Genomic DNA, 15,502 nt, shown 5'->3' on the forward strand with positions numbered 1-15,502 from the left:
ACACGCATTCTTGGAACAAAAATCCTTCAGAGTAGCTGAGTAACCAGAGAGTCTTCATCCCATTTGTCATTAAGCCTAAGTCTTACCAATTCACTGAGAGAGGCAGGCATCAGAGAGCCTTGGATTCAGCATCACCCTCCCTCGTTGCATATTTCAGTGCTTTTTGAACTGGTTCTCCCAACCATTGTAGCAGCAGATACCTCATCACCCTGCACTGGGACACACCACACTGCAGGGCCATCGGCACACGGAAAACATCCTTCATGATGGAACCTCCAAACATTGAAGCAGACAAAACAGAATTCCCAGAGCTGTCATTTGGCCAAGACAGAACACATAGGAAAACATTAAAACCTTTTCACTGGGGGAAAATAATAAAAATTATGTTTTGTTTGTTTTTCATCTTTGACAGGAAATACAAAGCTTTTATCCTCTATTACAGCAGTGGCCACTCCAGGCATTCCAGAAATAGGCAGAGCAAGTTTTTCCCACAAGAAAGCAAGCAAAATAGCTGTTCTGTTTTCCTAGTGCTCCTGAAAATACAGGCTAGCTACACAGTAGCTTTTAAATTAAAGCTGGCTGTGCATCCTCAGAGCAGAGGCGACCTGACGAGTAGAGACTTTATCTTGCTAATACATGAAGGCAAAGTCTGCAGTTTACCTGGAAAGCCTGATAGCCAACAATTGGGATGCCAAATATGGAAAATGACAAATGCCCCAAGCATCAATGCTGAGCTGCAAGACTCTGAAGAAGATGACTGGTAACTCAGTAGGGGAGGGAGATAAAGGAGTAAATAATTTCACACAGGTTCTTCATATCACTGCTATGAATGTTGATTGGATAATTATAAAAGGAGCCATCCAAAAAGTCTGGGGCTCCCCTGAAAGCTGAGAAGAGCATCAAGCAGCTTAAGAATAGGAAAAGACTGAAGAGGTGAAGCAAAAAATAAAAAGGAAAAATATAAACAAGGTGGTTGTTTGAGAAATTAAGTGATGCTGACAGCAAACATGGAAGACAAAAAAGTTAACCATTTCTAGTATTCAGCTGTTCCCAGCAGCTTTAAAAGCCTCATTGTAGCCACATCTCCACTTGAAAAGAAAAACTCTAAACCAAGAAATTCAGGAACGCATTTTCCTGGCAGATGAAACAGTAGAAGTCAAAATAATCCAATCTGTTTTGATTTAATACAGCATCAACAAAAAAACCCACCACTGTGCTGGCCGTAAAATATTTTATAACAATCTGATTTCAACAGAGCAGTGGGAAAGTGACCTTCAGAATCCTGGTCAAAGCCAGGATGTTGTTCTCCATGGTTTAATTCACCTTGTTAAAAATTTCAGCTATCACTAAGGTCAAGGCGACAGGCACAACTTCTTCATGAAGCCCAGAGCTTCCGTAGCAATTACTTTAAAAGACTTTGCCAGGGCCAAATGACTTATCAGTGCCTCATCCCACCCTCTGTTTATCAAAGATTAAAAGACTTGGCAGAAGAATTGTCTCTGGTCTTCTATATGTAAAAATTGTGACATGACAAAACCTGAACGTGCACTGAGGTTTACAAATACTACTTAACATGGATTAATGTGCTTCAGTATGAATTTAACTCCATGCAGCTATTTTAAAATGATTTAATGTTAGGAGGAATTTTCTCGTATTTTGAGGACCCCATGCAGCATACAGGAAAAGATTAATAGTTATAAAGGGATTTAAAATTTAAGCATTTTTTGGTGCTTACAAAACTGGAACAATAGAAAACTGCAGTCCAAACAGACTCTTCATTTCAGTGAGGTTCATGCACATTGTGGGAGGATAAATTCTAAAGGGGGAAAGACAACTCATTTTCCATAGGTCTTTTAATATATATCACTGAACACACGTCAGATGGGAGCAACACTCTCAGCTGCTCTGAAGATGAAAATTACAACTAGAAGAATAAATCACCAGTGACTGTATTGTATGGACAAGTCAGTGCCCATTCCATCCACTCTACGGCATTAAAAAGGAAAGCACAGATGTAAAAATACACAAATCCAGCAGTGTCTGTGTATGTACATACCAGACTTTTGGGGCCCTAGTTGGGTAACCTAAATTCCAGTAAAGTCTCTGCTCCTCCTGTTCCCCAGTGCCTGGCTCTGGGCCTTTGGATGCTCCCGGCTAACAGGAAAAGAGCCTCAGGGAGTTGGCTACATCTTTGCAAGACATTAGAAACAGGGATCTCAACTGACTGCTTCATGGGGATCACGGACCAAGTCTGTAAGAAAATGCTACTTAGGGTCAAGGAAGGAGGATATCAGGAGCTGGAACTTCGGAATTTAAGTCAATTCCTATCTTGCCAGCACAGCTCTCATCTGCAAAGACACAGTGAGCTAACTCAGATAACTAATTCTCATAGTTTTCATGTCATCCAGGTATCCAAAGACGCCTAAAGATCTTAAAGATATGGAGCCAAAACCCTCTACAGCTTGCTTTCTTCATCACAGCCTTCAAATAATAACTTGGAATAAGAACGTTTCTTTCCTCTCATCCTTAACCTGCTCTTCAAATTGTACCTTTTCACCAAAACAACTTCCCACCTCAGCTACAGATACTAAGAAACCACAAATTACAACACACTTATCACCAATGAAGCAAATACAACCAGAAAAAAAAAATCAAGCAAAATGTTGATAAAAACACAGCCAGGTGGTAGCAGAACCTACTCAGGAGAGAAAAATCAACTGGATTATGCCACTGCACAGCATGTGAGCGTATCCACTAGTTTCAGGGCAGGGCATCACAGGCCACAGAGGCAGAACTAACCTAAGCCAGTACCTCCTAGCTCTACTCCTAAGTTCATCCTTCACATGTCTCAGTGAGAGAAGCAGGCATAATTCTGCATCTGATAAAGCTGTTTAAGCAGGGCAAAACTCTTATCTAACTCTCACTTGAGCAACATGAAGTTTAATCTCAGATTTGTCTTGAAATACTCCACTGAGGATTGCAACACATCAAAAGAGAAGACAAAAAAAGCCATCTGAACTAAAGAAACCCTTGCTGACTAGGCAGAACCATTCATCTCACCCAGATGGGGAAGTGACCTGGAACTGTGTGTTAACACAGTCCAGGATGAAAAAAGGATTTGCACACGGGGAAGCTCCTTGGCGCCCGTTGTGATTGCGCTCAAGGTACAGACAAGGAACAGCTGGCAGAGAGCAGCTGGCAGGGAAGGTTACAGTCGGAAGAGCCCCTCCGGCACAGCACACAGAGGCAACAGAGCATTCTTTTTGCAAGGCACGCGAAAGGCTCCACACAGTCTGTCCACATCCACACTGCAAGCACCAGAGAGCCTGCCATGTCCGGATATCCCGTCCAGTTCGGCCACTGATCCCGTTGTGTGATTTCAGGGCAGTAGCTTCTCCACTCTGTCCGTGGAAAATGGACAAGAGGCCAAACCTGATGAAAAGGAGGGAAGAAGCCACCTGCCAAGGTGAGCATGGCCTGCTTGGCTCGAGGGACAGAGGGGACATCATGGAAGAGCAGAGTCAAGTTGTAGCAGATGCTTTGGACTGGAGGCAGGTCACAAACAGTGAGTTCACAGGGGACATCTTCCCCCAGCTTAACCAAGTCACTCCCAGATTAAACCCTGGGTGATCTTTCAGCCTCACACAAAATTGATGCAGCAGAAGCAAGATCACAATCTGAATCTCAAGGGAAGCCTTTCTGTTGCCATGCAGAGATTGTTCTGTCTCTTCCTGAAGAACCTCTAAGTCACTAATCACCACTGAACCCCTTTGGTGGGACTCCTGACAGTCAAAAGCCCACTGGCCCCAAGCAAAGTCACTCTTCAGAGGAGGTCCACCCCAATCAAAAGTGTCATATAAACACATATAAACAGCACTTGGAATTTGTGGTTGTATGGAGCTTGTAAGGCGGACGAAAAGATCCAGCTATGCCTTTAATGAATTGCAACATTTAAAATAAAACCATCCTAAAGGTATTATTGTATGTCATTTACTTCAACAAATAACAGACAACAATTAACAACATTTTTGCCTAAGTAATTTCAGCAGCCCCAGGCTCTTAAAAAAACCCCTGAGCAATCTGTAAAAACAATTAGGGCGCAATAACATTAACCACCTCAGAGGATGACAAGCCATTATATTGTAGGCAAATTAGCCATGTTAGCTATTAGTGACTGTAATGACAATCTCATTCCTATTCTGACCACTTTGTAGTTCAAGCAGTTTACCATCTGACTGACAGACTATTCAGCATTTGTCGGACAGGAGATGTTTCCACAGCGGAGAGTTTGACTACCCTTGGCCACTCCTGAGTTGAAATTTAAAGGATGCCACTAGCGATAGATGTCTGGTAGGCTGTGCTCACAATGGCAAATGCCCTGAATTTGAGGACTTTAAAGGAACCTACTGTCAGCTGAGGAAAGGATTTGGACCAATAGCTCTTTTAATCAACTTTTAATGCAACTTCAGTTGCATCTTCAGGCTTTTCAACACATGTCCTTCCATCAAAGAACGCAGGCAGTTCTCGTGCTGACACCCACTGCACTGCTGGCAGCACGACTCGGTGCACTTGTAGAATCACAGAATGGTTTGGGGTGTAAGGGACCTTAACAATCATCAAGCAACCCCACAGCCACGGGCAGGGGCAGCTTCCACTGAACCAGGTTGCTCAGGGCCCCATCCAACATGCCAGGACCTCTCACAAAAGCCATGCATGCAGAGTCTAGGCTGAGAGCATGCTTTAAACACAGTGTCACACACAAAGGCTTAATCCTGCTCATTCTGTTACTCCCACAAACTATCCTTCGTCACAGCTGCAGCAAGACACCACACACTTCAAAAGAGCAATCCATGGCTATTTACACAGGTATTTTTATTTGAAAACCAGCTCTGGGAATCCTTATTCGAACACAAAACCCTCATCGAATTATTCCACAAGGACCAGGACAGTCTGTGTTCTTGCATTAGCAAGAGTTTACACGGATCTGATCTTTACATAAGGTTTCTGGCTGTTCAGAGAGGAGGAAGGAGAAGTGAAGACTGAGGAGCTACTGGCACTTGGTTGCCAGAATTCAACTCAAACTACTCCAAATTACCCAGATGCTTTCATTGACCTTGCTAAGTCACTTAATGATGATGTCTTTGATCCAGGTACAGAAGGCAAAGAGGTAGTAGCCCTTCTGAGGTTTGAAAAATATTATTTGATCAAGTTAATTACCCAGCATCTACTTCAACAATACTTATCTACTTCAACAGTAGGAATCCACAAAGGAGCAGAAACCCATCAGGTGTTGACTCTGTGCAGCAAGGACCTGGCTATTCAAACACCTGTACAATACCACAAATGCCACCACATTACACAAAGCAGTAATGTGAAAGTTTGCATATAGATTTTTAGCACAGACTAATTCAAAATTTATGCTTCAAAAACTGAGTAAAACTAAAATTGTTTGGTAACTAGAATCTGGCAGGAGACTAGGGAGAATGGCAATTGACACTGTTCTTAAATAATACATTAACAATACATTAAAGCCCACTTAATATTAGACTATTATGGAAATACACATGACTTGAAAGTCCACATGCAGGTTTTCTGTGAAGCTCTATCCCTCCTTTCCTGTTCAGAGACTCACATTCACAGGCAGTTTCCAGCAGAAAGTTAAATTTGGAGGTTTTACAGCAAGCTTGCTTAGAGACAGCAGGACCAGAGCAAAGACTGAGACAGTGTTTCTGTTAATCACCTCAAATATACAGCAGCCCGCCAGACATGGACTTCAATTTCGAAACATTCTATCGTGATAAGAAGCAAATTTATGCAGCAAAAAGAGAGCTCTATGTCACAACTATTTCAATCATATAGTATACTATACTCACTACGTATCTCCAGTGTACAATTTCTCTTAAAAACTTGATTTTTTGAAAGAGATTGATTTAAAGCTCATTGTATTTAGCACTGCACCAACTCATCAACAGACACAGATAAGAAACAATAGGTCCTATTACTGCATGAGACTCTCTTCAGTAGCATCTCTGAGATTATCACTATGCCTGGAGAGTGGAGAAACATATGGGCAAGTGGAATAGCTGATGAACCACACAGAGTTTTTGTTACTAAACCACGTGGTGGAAATGGTCTAAAACTGCTTTGTAAACTGAAGCTGCAGCAGCACTACGAATCTTCAAACAATATTTGATTTACAAACATGAAAAATAATAGACCAAACTCCTTCCTACATCATCTATCAGGGTAATTTTTTAAAAATCTGGATTCTTCTACCCCCTAAATGGGGATCTGTAGCACAACAGGATTAATTAGTATGCAAGAAGACCAAGCTAGTTTCTAGTGTTAGTTAGATGTTCTAGGAAAAGGGTCACGCATCCATATCTTATTGCTAGTTCTGTATTAAAGACAGGACTTCAACCAGGCCTGCCCAATGAGATAATATTAACACATCCCTGCTTATCACCTATCATTGTGTATGTCTCCTGCAGGCTTGGAAGAACTGTAAAGTTTCTGTTATCCCAGCAGGCAAGACATTAAGCGATCACATGTCAGTTCCCGTTCATGGCTAATGCAAATACATTCAAAAAAATACTGAAGAACATAAAACTGTACATCACTTAAAAACAAAGGAAAAAAAATAAAAAAGGGCAATACGGCCCTTGGAATTTGGGTCTGATTCATTCTAGCTTTTACTAAAGAGGGTTGGGAGGGGGTTTTGTGGGGGTTTGTTTGTTTTCCAGTTTACCACTTACACTGATCTTTAATTTTCTACTCGGAGGACAGGGAGAAACCCCAGCTTCCCTCCGGGAAAAGGAGGGAAATCTGCCTCTCTTCCACTTGTCTGCATTTTATCCAGACACATGTGAAATTTTTGCGAGGATGAGAATCCCCACTGCACACGCTTTTAAGGCAGGGCCATTCAAAAAAATCCTCCCCGCTGCAGAGACCCGGTTCTCCACCGCTATCAGCGGCACCCTGACTGCAACATTCCTCCTCTCCGGTGCAGCTGGGTAAGGTGAAATGGGCTCCAAGGATTATCGCCATTTCCCAGCCACGTCAAAAGAAAAGAGAAAAAAAGGTGCCTTTTCACGTGGTTTCTATAATAAACCGCAGAGTCAAGGACCAGCGCGGTGCTTCTCAAGTGCTCCTCGGAGCGGGGATGCTGACAGGAATGCACATCCACGCAGACCTTCCCTTACGCATCCCAAGGAAGCTCCACAAGCCGAGCTTTCCCTGGCAGCAACCTGGCAGTGCCCACCTCTGAGGGAAGCCGGGCTCCCAGCCCCGGGCTTTGTTAGCAGCCACAGGGGCTGCCGGTGCATCTGCTATCCGGGAAGCGAGAAGCATCCTATTGTGCGGGCAAAGCCGCAAGCCTCGGAAGCCTCAGCCCCCTCGGAAAGGCATCCCTGCGAGAATAAGCCTCCATCCCCCGCGCCGAGCCCCTTCTCCTCCCCGCAGCAAACGGAGCCACCCAAAAAAAAGTTTTGCTGGGCAAGAGGGGCGGGCAGGGCTGGAGAAAAAAACAAAGGGTCGGGGAGGAAAGAATAAAGTTTGGGGTTCGGCGGGGCGGGGAGGGCGCCCGGGAGAGCTCCGGCAGCCACCCGCCTGCCCGCGGCTCCGCGCCCGTCCCCGCTGCCCTTGGGCCGCGCACGGCGGTACCTGAACAGGGCGACCGCAGTCTGGTTCCTCCTCCACGCCTTGCCCTGCTGCAGCAGCACCCCCTGCACGATCTCCTTCTCGTCGGGCAGCCGGTACACGGGGAAGACGTAGAGCCAGCAGAGGACGAAGACGCCCAGGGCGCTGGCGCCCACGGGCAGGCGGGTGCGCGGCCACTTCCACGGCAGCCCCGCCATCCTCATCCTCCTCCCGCAGCACCGCCGCGGCTCCGGGCCGCGCTCCGGCATCAGGCCCGCGCCATGCGGCGCCCGCGGGCTCAGCCCGGCTCAGCTCAGCCCGGCTCAGCTCAGCCCGGCTCAGCTCAGCCCCGCCGCCGCCCGCGCCCCGAGCCCGGCGGGCCGCCCGCCGCCATCGCCGCCCAGCCGGCCGGGGGGGTCGGGGCTGCTGCCGGCGCTGCTGCCGCTGCGCCGCGGCTCGCTCCTGTCTCGGCGGTGGCGGCTGCCGCCCGTCCTCACAGTCATTTGGTCCCTCGCGTTCCCCGCCAGACGATGCTCCGCCGCTCCCCGCCCTCCCTCCGCCTCCCGCCGAGCTCCTCGCTCGCTCCCTCGCTAAGGACGGACCCGGTAAATTTCCACCCCGCCCCGGCCCGGGGGGTGCCCCGGCCCCTCCGCCCGCCCCCCAGACGCGGAGGGGGGAGGGAGAGAGGGAGGGGAGCGGCGCCGGCAGCCCGAGTGCTGCGGGGATCTGCTCCGGCGCCGCGGCCGCTCCCGCTCGACCCGCGGGCACCGGCCGAGCGGAGCGGAGGGAGGGGACGAGGGGTGAAAGAGAGAGAGGGAGGTCCCACTCCGGGCAGCGCCGCCGGCACGCACCGAGCCTCCCTCTCTCCCGGCGCCGGTCTTTTTCCCCCAGCACCGGCCGCGCCGATCTCCAGCGCGCCCTGGTGGGCACCGACCCCCGCCCGGCCTCCTGCATCCCGCCCTGCCTTCCACTCGTGACTCCCCGCGGAGCCCCCCGAGCGCCCCGTGTCTGGGGGTCCCCCGGGGTCAAGCCAAGGAGCCCCGGAGCCGGGATCACCGTGCCAGTCAAAGTGCATTCTGCACAAAGTACGTCCTCTGCGAAGTACGCGCAGAAATGTTGGACTCGGGGTAGCAAACTCGAGGTGGGGAGAGGTGTGTTCAGCAAACCCAAAAGCAGAGCGTACCCCAGCCAGCAGCGACGTTCCCAAAGCAGCAGCTTCGTATCAGCATGTGTGCAGCATCACCGGCCGGCCGAAGGAGATCATTGTCTCACTCTGCTCTGCTGCGGCCTCACCTCCAGTCCTGTGTGCCGTTTGGGCAACACAATATAAAGATAGATATAAAGCTATTGGAGTGTGTCCAAAGGAGGACTATGGAGATGGTGAAGGGTCTAGAGGGGAAGCCATACGAGGAGTGGCTGAGGTCACTTGGCTTGTTCAGCCTGGAGAAGAGGAGACTGGGGAGAGACCTCACAGCAGTCTACAGCCTCCTCTTCAGGAGAAGTAGAGGAGCAGGCTCTGGTCTCTGCTTTCTGGTGACCAGGGACAGGACCTGAGGGAACGACATAAAGCTGTATCAGGGAAGGTTTACTTTGGACATAAGGAAAAGGGTCTTCACCCAGCAGGAGTTGCACACTGGAACAGGCTCCTCAGGGAAGCAGTTACAGCACCAAGCCTGACAGAGTTCAAAAAGCATTTGAACAACTCTCTCAGGCACGAGGTGTGATTCTTGGGGTGTCCCGTGCAGAGCCAGGAGCTGAATTTTGATGATCCTTGTGGGTCCCTTCCAATTCAGGATATTCTATGGTTCTGTGTATCCACACACAGAACATGTGTGCTTGGCTCTTTGAAGAAAACACATTGGGGTTTATACCCCCTGGTGGGACATGGGCAGTTGGTGGGGTGTCCAGTCTCTACTTCCTCGCATAAAAAGCAGATTCAGCCTGGGCTGGTACCATCAGTGTGTGTTCAGCATCTCCAGACACCTTTCAGACCCACTGAGAAACACTACAGACTCCCACATAACCCTAGAAAGAGTTTTATGTGAGTTAGTAGCCAGTTCCTTTCCAGACTTTTCAGCACACGGAGACTTGGCTACTTCAGGCACTTTCAGGGTTGAGTGGTAACCAAGGGATGGGTTTGAACGCTCAAAACTTGGGAGGCTTGAGGTAGCAAGGACATGTTGACAGCCTTGAAAGACAAGGATTAGCCTGACTCAAAGCATGTCAGCACAGAACATCTTGCAGAGTTATGTTGATCATGGTGGGTGATGGGGGGGAAAGTAAAACTGAATTCATCTGCTGAAATTGTCTGGAGCACAGTGATGAATGGCTGCTGTTAGTCACCTAGCAAAGGGTGGCAAAAGAACAATCCATGGGGCAAGATTCTAACCAAAGCAATTAGAGATTTGGTCAAACAAATTCTGAGCTTGAAAACAGGCAACCCCAAATTCTACAGCTCTTTCTGCAAATGTCTTGACCTTACCCTGGATTCATGATTGAAGGAAGCTTTGAAAAAAATTGGGTCAAGGAAGGAAAGCAAGGAGGAAGTTTGACACAGTTTGTTTAGCATCTCCTGGCCATAAGGCAGCAATAAAATAATCATAAATACCAGCTGGGTGTTTAAACAGCATTTACAGCTAGAGATCCCAACAGATACTACTCAGTTCTCAGTAAAAAAACCAACTTGGAAATCTCAGTGCACTTTCAGTGCTTGAGAGAAGGAAAAACATTCTCTTTCATAGTGTGTTGCCATGTAGAAATATACACTGACAAACAGCAAACAGTACATTAACATCACGATACCTAATTAACACAAAAATGCCAGAAACACGTAATTGCATAAGAAATACTCTTTTCATTCATATCTGATATGCTAGAGCTGTCTAGAGCATTATAGCTGTTTTCTCTGGACAAAAATGGGAAAAGAAACTGAGGAAGGCATTTTGGTTAACGTCTGGAAAAAAAATATTTAGAGCAGGATAAGTATTTTCATTTTGGTGAAGAAACTATTTACCAACAGCAAAACAAGCCAAAACCTGTTCAGTCACCTCTATTAAAAATGAACCATTAAACCTCTGGAGACTAATTCAAAACATAGTTAGCTAGACTCATAATAAGTAAAAAAAAAAAAAAAAATAGGGTTTGAAATGTACAAAACTGTATCCCAGATTAAATCCTGACTCTTTGCTCACCTTTAATTGAGAAGACAAACAAACCAGAGGCTCAGTGTTGCTTGGGAAACCAGAAAGTGGAAAAGAACAAGAGAAAATAGGAGTGACTTATTCTTTCACCGTCCAAACTGCTTGCAGTGAACTGAGTTAAAACACCACCAATTCACACAAGATTTTTGGGGTGTGTTTTATTTGTGAGTTATTCCTAAGCCTTTCCTCTCCTTTTTCCGAAGCTATTTCAGCATGAAGCCCCGAGGCTGTTCACTGAATTCATAACAGTCCATGGTCTGTCTAGTGCCGTCACCGTGTCCTGCCTGCTGCCCGCAAGGAACTGGGTGCATCGAGACAGAGATGAGGCAGAGCTTGTTATGTTGCTACTGGCTTGCCATGGGGAACTGAAAACGCCTGGCCTTGTTCTGCTCTTGCACAGGTGGGAATTACAGATACACCAGGACAAGCTCAAACCCAGGTTTTTTACTCTAGAGTCAGATCTGTTTCTAGGCAGCGTTATCAGTTGCTGTCCTTTACCTCCATCAGTGAGCCCTGAAGAGAAGTGCACCAGTGCTTTCTGCTGAGGATGACAGCTTCAGGTGGAGAATAAAGAGAAGGCAAGAATAAACTGCCAAAAATGAATCTTGTTTACAAGCAAATAGTCTGAAGTACCTCAGTGACACTTTGCAATCGTGGCGAAGATGTATAGATGTAGTGATCAACAACCCATGTCTTGAAATCAAAGCAGAAAATTGATATTCAGGCATGATCCTACTCTGCTGAACTCAACTCCATTTTAGTGATAATTGAGTGGCAAGATTTGACCTTACCTCCATTACTTTGGTTCCAGGTATCCTGAGCAGGGTCCATCCTCTACAGCAAAAAAAAAAAAAAAAAAAGAAAAGTTGTTCTTGAGAGGTGCCTTTAAAAATCAGCACAGAGGAAAGCAACAACTGAGAGCACGAAATAACATGTCTTCTAAACACTCAGAAGAAATAGTGTGACTATCCACTGATCAGAAAGAAAAGGCAGTTATGTGATTTTCCCGGTTTCCCTCCAAAAAAGCACGGGCAAAATCCCCTCTGTTCCCTGTTGCACTGCCCTCCTGCCCCTGCGGGTGGAGCTGACACTCTGCTCAGCCAACACCTTTCTCAAGCGTTAGAATCCAGGTTCTCTTTCCCTTGCTCCCAGGCCAAACCACACACGAAGATCAGAACTGCATCCTTCAAAAAAATCCAGGGTTTGCCTGCTTTCATTTGGAGAATCTTCTACTCCTACAGGCATCGCTCTCTTTCAGCTCTCTCACTTCCAAAATAACAGGGATTCCCCCTTCACTTCAGCATCCCACACACTTTCCTCTCTGCGGAATTTAGCAGAGGAGTTGCATTGGAATCAGCTTTCAGGCTATGGTATCCTTTTAGTTGATGAAATTGTTATCATGACATATACCTGGTAAATCCATTGTCTTCCAAATGCGCTCAGTTACCACCTGACTAAATTCCTTGCTCTGCACCGTGCCATCAGCTCTGCAAGTATTTCATGCTTCATTAGCAGAGTCTATGTGAAGGTTGGATTTGTTTTCTAAGGGAGAAAGAAGCTGAAAAAGGTAGGTATTCTATGTCTAACCCCAGCTGTTATTCCCCGCTGCCATAAATCCTCAGTGTTACATTTTTTGACCCAATGTACAGGAGCAAAATGTTCAGAAATCATCTCCCATCTGAGCTATTATTGTAGGCCAGCTTTTGTGTGCTGTTGCCTGTGAACGAACTGATTTCTCTGCATTCCAGCTGTTGATACAGTTAAAAAAACTGGGATCTGAATCTCACTCTGTAAGAATAACAAAACCACTGTGAACTCCATGAATGGACACACAGTTGCCCATACAAAAACCTGTTGGCAAATTCCTGTTATGCTTCTCCCTATCAGAACTTAGTCTGCAGCTCTGTTAAAACCACCCACAAATATGTATTCTCACTGATAAAGCATTTTAAGCCACTGATATGACAGACAGTTTTATATAATCCTGTTGGAGGGGAGAATTGTAACTACAATATCAAATTAACATTCGAATTGTAGGATGGAAATTATAAGTTAAATATGTGGAAGAAATTCTGTACTGTGAGGGTGGAGGGCACTGGCACAGGTTGCCCAGAGAAATTGTGGCTGCCCCATCCCTCGAAGTGTTCAAGGCCAGGTTGGATGGGGCTCTGAGCAACATGATCTAGTAGAAGATGTCTCTGCCCATGGAACTAAGTGATGTTTAAGGTCTCTTCCAACCCAAACCATTCTATGATTCTCTGTGCTAGAACTGTCATGCCAAATGTATTGTGGCTACAGGGGTTCTGTTGTATTATGCACCATTTATAAAAGAAATAAAATGAATTTAAATGAACAGTGGCACATGTGCATGCACACAGACTCCAAGTACATCTCTAAAGCAAGCAGGCTCTTCCCTTGTTAGTGTAGTTCCTTTTCCTCAGGGACTCAAATGGATGCTGACCTCATGTCTGACATTTGCTGAAATTTCGATCTGAGCAGTTGCTGTCAGGAAGCCATCATTCATAATTTAGTGTTGTTTAAGAATCCTGTTCATGAGAAGGTCGTCTCTGACATAGAGGGAGACATAATAAATTTGGTCTTGCAAGAAGTAATCCCTCTAGAATAGGATGAAGGGGATGGGAAAAAAGCAGAGGAGAAGAAAAAGCTTGTTAACATTGTTGCTCTATCTTTTCTTCCTATAACAAATGATCCTTAAGTTCTTATTAGGAAGAAACACACGAATGCGTGTGAGGCATCAGGAAGCCCCTCTGCTTTCGAGACCAGCTGAGAATTAACAGTAGATCCAGATGATGTGATTTGTTCAGTTGTCCACCCTGGAAAAGATGATGCAGAAATGTGTTTAAAGAGAAGGTTCAGCAAGGATGGCTGGGACCCTCAGCCATCCTCTCCCTTTCCTCACAGGAAAGGTGCTCCATCTCTCTGATCATCTTGGTGGCCTCCTCTGGACTCGCTCCAACAGGTCTGTGTCCTTTCCGTGCTGGGATCCCCAGCACTGCAGGGGGGGGTCTCACCAGTGCAGAGCAGAGGGGCAGAGTCCCCCCCTCACCTGCTGGCCACGCTGCTTTGGGTGCAGCCCAGGACACTGCTGGTTTCCTGGCTGCCTGAGCACACAGACTTGCACACAGTGAGTTACGTGGTTTCCAGGGAAGGGCAGCCTCCCACAGGGATCTGCAGTATCCCCCAAGGAGGACGTCAACACTGTCACTAAAAACTTAAGTGGTCAAGGACTTAGGACCAACCTGCACATTCCTTTGCTGAACTTCAGCCCTACTTTGCATCTCAGACCACAGCAGCTCCTTCAGAGCTGTCAGTTAATGTGATCCCACCGCTGCTACCCAGGGTACACGGACTCTGGACACACAGACATCTTTAGCTCTGGAGCTTCATCATGCTTACTTTTCTCAAGTTACTTATTCAAATGTGAATCCCTTTAAAAACAAATGTTTTGGGTTCACCCTGTTTCAAGCTTAGTCCTGCAAACTGTTTGAAAGGCAAGGAAATAACAGTTTTCTGTCTTGAGAAGACAGGAGATGGATGACTTTGTCTTACTAAACATCACACTGTGATGTCTGTCATCTAGAAGGAAAGCTTCACAAGTCATTAATTCAAACAGCTGGTGAGGCAGAGTCTAATAGATAACATAAGCTGGCTGGGAACATAAATATCAACAAAGCTCTTTTTTTTTTTTAGAGACAACGTATTTTCCAACCTACCTATTCACTTTGTGGGAAATATGACATTATCAGTTTATTATATTTAAACACTGTTTCACAAAGTATAACTTTTGGGGGGCACAGAAAGGGTAACATAAAATTGATGGTATATCAGAAATGAAGCAAAGAACAAAAATTTTGACTTGAAATTAATCAGTCATCTGTTAATGTGTCCCCTTACACCAAGATGGCAAGTGCAATTGTACCATCATTAACATGATTTCTGCTGAACTGTAAGGGCCAAAACATAGGTTGGAATGTAAAACATAGAGTCTGAAAGTCAAGCCAATTGAGATAACACATTATTGAATGTCTTTCAAAAATCAATTATTACAATAAGCTAAGTCCTTACCTGCATAGTACAATGTCTTTTGCGGACTTGAAGATTCAAACAGACCCAATATTCTTGAAAAAATGCTGGGAAAAAAAATGCCTAATGAAGTGCCATGTAAAATCTGTTCCACAAGTGAATACAATGTCTCTTTCTCCTGACTGCCATACTCAGCCTGAGCTACAAAAAGGAAGAGAAATGACTATCCATAAGGTCTGCATATTAATACCTAGTGTAAGAAGCTTAGAAAAATACAACAGAAAGACAAAGTGGACTGAGAAAGTTAACTGAACTTCCATTTTCCCTCTTTTCCACGTTCCTCAGTTGCAGCAGGGCAGACACAATTTCTCAATCACCACAGGAGAGTCTGTGTTCATGAGATTCCCAACCTATCAGTGCTTGGAAAACCTTTGAAATGTAGGTCATTTAAACAAACTGCATGAAACCACTAAGCTTCTTCATGTCAGGACACGAGGAAGCTCTAAATTGCAGTGAAAGCTGCTATTTATAGCCACCATAACCACAAACTGAGAGGAAAAAAAGAGATCGGTATCTCTCTCTAGAATTTTGTCTTCAGAGAGGGAAATGGAAATTAAAAC

At 45.8% G+C, this 15,502-nt stretch overlaps 1 protein-coding gene across 1 annotated transcript in view; it reads right to left on the reverse strand.

Annotated features, from left to right (window-relative positions):
• ST8SIA1 (ST8 alpha-N-acetyl-neuraminide alpha-2,8-sialyltransferase 1) overlaps positions 1-7,907 on the reverse strand; it is a 122,957-nt gene extending 115,050 nt beyond the window's left edge. The window contains exon 1 of the mRNA XM_032688244.1: positions 7,663-7,907. Coding sequence (XP_032544135.1) covers positions 7,663-7,907 — 245 coding nt within the window. The remainder of the gene's footprint in view (positions 1-7,662) is intronic.
• Between the last annotated feature and the right edge of the window lie 7,595 nt (positions 7,908-15,502).

This window comes from Chiroxiphia lanceolata, chromosome 5 (genome assembly GCF_009829145.1).
Source record: "Chiroxiphia lanceolata isolate bChiLan1 chromosome 5, bChiLan1.pri, whole genome shotgun sequence".
NCBI lineage: Eukaryota > Metazoa > Chordata > Aves > Passeriformes > Pipridae > Chiroxiphia > Chiroxiphia lanceolata.